At 41.6% G+C, this 5,500-nt stretch overlaps 1 protein-coding gene across 1 annotated transcript in view; it reads left to right on the top strand.

Moving 5' to 3' along the window:
* The first annotated feature begins 584 nt into the window (after nt 1-584).
* Nucleotides 585-5,500, top strand: part of LOC104951254 (periplakin-like) — a 13,917-nt gene continuing 9,001 nt past the window's right edge. Inside the window, exons 1-2 of the mRNA XM_010777891.1 lie at nt 585-756; nt 5,236-5,335. Of these exons, the coding sequence (XP_010776193.1) occupies nt 707-756; nt 5,236-5,335 (150 nt within the window). The 5' untranslated portion in view covers nt 585-706. The remainder of the gene's footprint in view (nt 757-5,235; nt 5,336-5,500) is intronic.

Genomic DNA, 5,500 nt, shown 5'->3' with positions numbered 1-5,500 from the left:
TTTACTCTGTACATATAAAAACACATATATGCTGGTAAACACTGAGAAACTGAAATGTTGACTTTAATTAAATGTAGGCCTATTATATAAAATCTCACATAACTGTCTATCTATTACGTTTAAATAAAACATAATAATTTGCATATTAATAATCATTGCTTTCAATTAACCTAATGCAGTAATGTAACATTTGTAGACATAATGCATTTAGACTGCCAAGGCACACANTTTCATTTAGCTGACGCCTTTATCCAAAGCGACTTACAATGACCAATTACGCCCTTGGGTAAGGCACTTAGCCCTCAGTTACTCCAGGGAGAATGTCCCTGTAATTGGTCATTGTAAGTCGCTTTGGATAAAGGCGTCAGCTAAATGAAATGTAATGTAATGTAAGTGTTTAGCTATAAATACTGTAGTGTATGTGTGTGCGCGCGCGTGCATGTGTGTGCGAGCGCGGGGGTGTGCGCGCGCGCGCGCGTGTGTGTGTGTGTGTGTGTGTGTGTGTGTGTGTGTGTGTGTGTAAACTAAATGTTAAGGCTCAGTGCAGTTTCTGTGGGAGGGAGGTTCTGACAGTGTGGACACATCTCACACACATATACTGGAGCGGAGCGAGCAGAGCACACACACAGAGACACACACCGCCGAGGTTTACCTGTGCTGCTGGATTGTTTTCTCTTCGGAAGCCTCTGACAGGTGACCTGTCAACATGTTCAAGAAAAAGAGCAAGACCACGGCGATAACACAGCCTCAGACCAGGTGAGTCAGGGACTACTTTACCGACCTGTGGCGGAGTGTCTTATCCCGCGGAGCTGGGCTGTTGTACTTGTACTGCAAACTTCATTTACAATCTTTAAAGTGACCTTGCTCTGCGGTAAAGTCACATACATAACTTGACCTAATCCTTAAAACTGTATGATTTAATGGAGTAACATGACGATGAAATCCTTCCGCAAAGGTTCTGGACAAACGTCTTCCACTGAATTACTCTGCTATAAAAATAAAAGTGAAAAGTAGGCTATGGTATGACACACCTGCCGGATTAAACATATTTCCGCATTGATTCACTTAATAACAAAAAAGTTCTTTAAACCATATCGTTCAAATGCCGTCATTGTGATTCAGTATATTTTCTAACAGAGTATGGTCTGACGTTTGTCCAAGTGAAACCCTCTGCACGACTAAAGATCGTTTAAAAGTCAATGAGTTATTTGATAATGATTACCTAATGGGAATGTGTTGGTAGACAAAAATAAGAGGTTGTGGATCAGATTGCATAATGTGAGCTTTAATTCAGGGAGGGTGTGGTGGACAGGCGGTAGTAAAGTCGTAGTAACTGGTTTGATAAGTATTCGCTCCTCCTCGGAGACAATGTGAGGAACGGCCTCTCCCACTGCACCAAGCCCTGTGAGGGAGAAGTACTCACATCTGGTACTTGAGTAAAAGTAGAAGTGTAGGAATACTTCACATTCAAATTGTTCCTCAAGTAAAAGTAGAAAAGTATTAGCATCATATAGTTGAAGTAGCGACAGTGAAAGTATTCATTGTGCAGATTGGTCCATTTCAGAATAATATATATGATATGTTTTATAATGATTGATCATTAAAGTGTTCTCAAAGCTGGTAAAGGTGCAGATAGTTTGAATGACTTTGTATACTGTAGGGTAGCTTGTGGATTTACTCCAGGTGGAACTAAAGTCTGATTTAACACTTGATTATATTTCACATCATTCATCCACATCCGTGAAGTAACTAAAGGTATTAAATACATGTAGAGGAGTAAAAGTACACAATATACCCCTGATTTGTAGTAGAAGTACCAAGTAGCATTAAACATGGAAATAATCAAGTAAAGTACAAATATCTCAACATTGCACTTAAGTACAGTACTTGAGTGTACTTAGTTACTTCCCGCTCTGCTCCCTGTCCCTTTCTCTGGGCTTTAGTTGTGTGGGGAGATCAGTCTGGTTTCTTACCCTGGACACATCTAGAGCATTTGAGGCTGAGATTGGTTTACTAAATCATTATCCCACTGCATGTCAAACACATGTCCTTCCAGCTCTCTGCCTTTTAAAGACACTACCTGTAGAGCACCTGCTCCTGTCACTCAGCAGGTAATAGGGGGTTAGGGGAAACAAGTCACTGACAGTATCAAGTTCCAAAAGACCAACTAATCTACCTCTCAGATGGTTCTCAGTGCAAGGTGTGTTCCTCTCACTGCCACACCCACCTGTGAGAGGAAAGGAATGCCCTATCTATCTCCTGCCATGCAACCCAGGGTCTTTGTTCTTGGCTCTGAAATGGAATCTCATTTATTTAAAGAATTGTAATCGCTTGTATTGCCAAATAGGTTTGCACATACGAGGACACTTTTTTTTTTAAAGAAATAAGAACTTTATGTATTAGGCACATAGTTATAAAAGTCCATACTAATGTACATGTTAGTACATGAAACAATAAGGATGCATTAGTAAAGATAGGTCCTCATTGTATTCACTGCTGAACACCTTCACACTGTCAACCACGCACACACACACACACCCACACGCACACACACACACACACACACACACACGTAGGTACAATGTTGGAATCTGAATAATGCAGCTCCACCCTCTTCTTATTCAGTTAGTGTTTGCTGCTGTGATCTCAGGTGTCTGGCAGGCTCTCAGGCCGAGCCAGGCTAATGACAGATTCAAGTCCAAGCCTGAGATCTGAACATGGCTATCTCCTGAAGCTGGGGATTAGTGCCTCCCTGTGCATCCAAACAATAATAAATTGAAAGGCTAGATTTGGCCTGTTACGGTTTACTCTTATTTGAAGGTAGTGAGAGAAGAATGAAACAAGACCAGGTATCCAGAGGAACTGTTAGGTTTGAAATCAATGTCCTCTCCTTTGGATGGCCTACAGGGCTCAGAGCCTCCAACAGGCTTGTGCTGCACAGAGATGTAATGTATCAACAAATGAACGTAGCGACAAACAGACGGCCAGGAGACACAAGCAGACATAAACAACCTCAAAGAGGCACAAAACAATCACAAAAAGATGTAAACATAAAGAGCAACATGACTCCCAAAGAGGCTGGAAACAATACACAGACACGTTAAAAGGACACTCTGTGTTTCATCATCCGGCCATGTGTCAGCACTGCTATGGGTGGTGTTCTCCTGTGAGGCTTTGGGACAGCACCCCCCACTCTGTGACTGAGGGCGGGGCTCTCTGCTTCTGATTGAACCCTCTCCCTGTGGAAACATCTGAGTTGTGTTTCTCAAGCTAACGCTCCAGTGCCAGTTGCTTCCCAGAAAAATCCACTCCAAGCACGAGTTAAAGCCAGTGAACCTCCCTGGATACTGTTGACAGTATGTTTTGGAGCACAGGATATGTAGTGTAGTGGGTTCATTATTGTTACATTGTGTTCAGACCTCTGAATTATGGCTAAAGAGCAGTAATCTTGCATTTGAGAAAACAGTTTTAGTTATGTAATATAAAGCTGTTGGACACATTCAGTTGCAGTCCTAACATTATAACGACAAAGGAAGCATTAGTTTACATCTGTCCTCAAATTTAGAACAAGAATATCTGTGTTTTTTCTACACATGCTCTTTTCATAACCAGTGGTTTGATCATTTGTAAACATGCAAGAAAAGAGTATTGGCTACTATGCATATCATACGTCCTGCTCCAAACAGCCAGCTGATCTCTTTCATGCTCACATCACAGGTGTGAGGTAGACATGCAGAGTGTTGCTCTGAAGCTCTCACAGAGAACTGTACGTGTTTGCTATCATGATGAGCTGTTGTGACAGAAACACTCCTCAGGGTGTTTTTCCTTCACCAGACAAACTGCCTGCTGCTTCTGCAGAACTCTACACTATACCGGTTCAAACTTGTTCTGACAGTCTTTAGTTTCATTTAATGTCCGCCCAGCTTTCATATTAAAGTCAGGGACCTGTGTGCAGCAGTGTGTTTGTGTTTCTGTGTGTGTGTGTGTGTGTGTGCGTGTGGTGTGTGTGTGTGTGTGTGTGTGTGTGTGTGTGTGCGTGCGTGAGAGGAGATGGATGGTGGCTTTAAGTTGACAGACATGGTCTCTTTTTGCCCCCACCAATACACACACACACACACACACACACACACACACACACACACACACACACACACACACACACACACACACAGAAAAACAAACAAACACACACACACACACACGCACACACACACACAGAAACACAACAATAGCATGTTTTGAGGGCAATGACTAGTATGGTATTTGCTTACATGGTGTTGATCTGTAACATTATTGTCAAACATTTACTTGGGACATAACCTAAATGGAATTCCTTCCAAAATGTATTTAAAAATAGAATAAACAAAAAGCAATGCATGGAGGTTATAAAAAGTTAAAAATAAAACAATTATTTGACTGACAAATATAAATTGGTACCAATACCACCATGTGAGGTCCAAAGAGTCCGGTAACAATGTCTGCCAAAAACAAATTATGTTAGTTTGGTCAAAAGTTGACACAGGTGTACTGAGTAGTATTTGACAGTGCTCTCTGGTGGACAAACTGTGAAATGGACACACTGTTTCTTAAATGACCTTTAACATATTTGTGTTATTTCTTACTTTCTCTTAGAAAGTTGTGAAGGAGGGCAAACGGTGCTCCATATTAACACTCTCAACATTGAGAGGAGTCCTCTGAGGGATGATTTATGTCTGCTGCATGATACGACAATAAAACCTGCTCAGTTAGTCTGTTACCCTGAGGAACCCTGAGTGTCTGCAGGCGTCCTAACCTACCAGGCAGTGGTTCATTAAACAGAGCAGCAGACACAGTGACGGTCATTATCTGTGATGAGGGCCGGGCTCCAAGAAGAAGTCAAACTGTGATTCGTAAAGTCATTAACAGCTATAAAAGTAGATAACAGTGGCGGCAGGGTCAAACTCTAATGCCTTGAGTCATTTGGAACCATCTAACCTGCTATGGTGTTTTTTTATTCTAAGACATTCTCCTAAAGCATAAAGTGCAGACAATTCGAAGCTGTGGACTTTCTTAAGTAATAGTGTTTTATTGTCTTCATTAAATATCATGGAACCTCAACTCTTTTTTGGAATTCATCAAAGTTTTAATTACATTTTTACTTATTTTTTATTTAGCCAAATGTAGCAACTTCATTTACTGGAACTTTAGTCCCGACAACAGAAACCGTGGATGTAACCGACTGTGTTTGTCCTGCAGCGCTCCGTCCACAGAACTCAGCGCTCTGATCGACAAGCTGCAGAAGAATGCTGACAAAGTGGAGAAGAACAGCTATGACATCGAGCAGAACCTCAACAAGGTACAGTGTGATAACAAAGTCTTCCTCATAGATCTGGCAACACAATCTTATTGATGTGTGTGTCAACGCCTTATCGTCAACATTCCACTTTGTGTGTGTGTGTGCGTGTGCGTGCGTGTGTGTGCGTGTGTGTGTGTGTGTGTGTGTGTGTGTGGGTGTGTATGT

This window comes from Notothenia coriiceps, unplaced genomic scaffold (assembly GCF_000735185.1).
Source record: "Notothenia coriiceps isolate Sejong01 unplaced genomic scaffold, NC01 NC01_scaffold00018816, whole genome shotgun sequence".
NCBI classification, from domain to species: Eukaryota; Metazoa; Chordata; class Actinopteri; order Perciformes; family Nototheniidae; genus Notothenia; species Notothenia coriiceps.
This window is presented reverse-complemented; position numbering and strand designations above follow the sequence as displayed.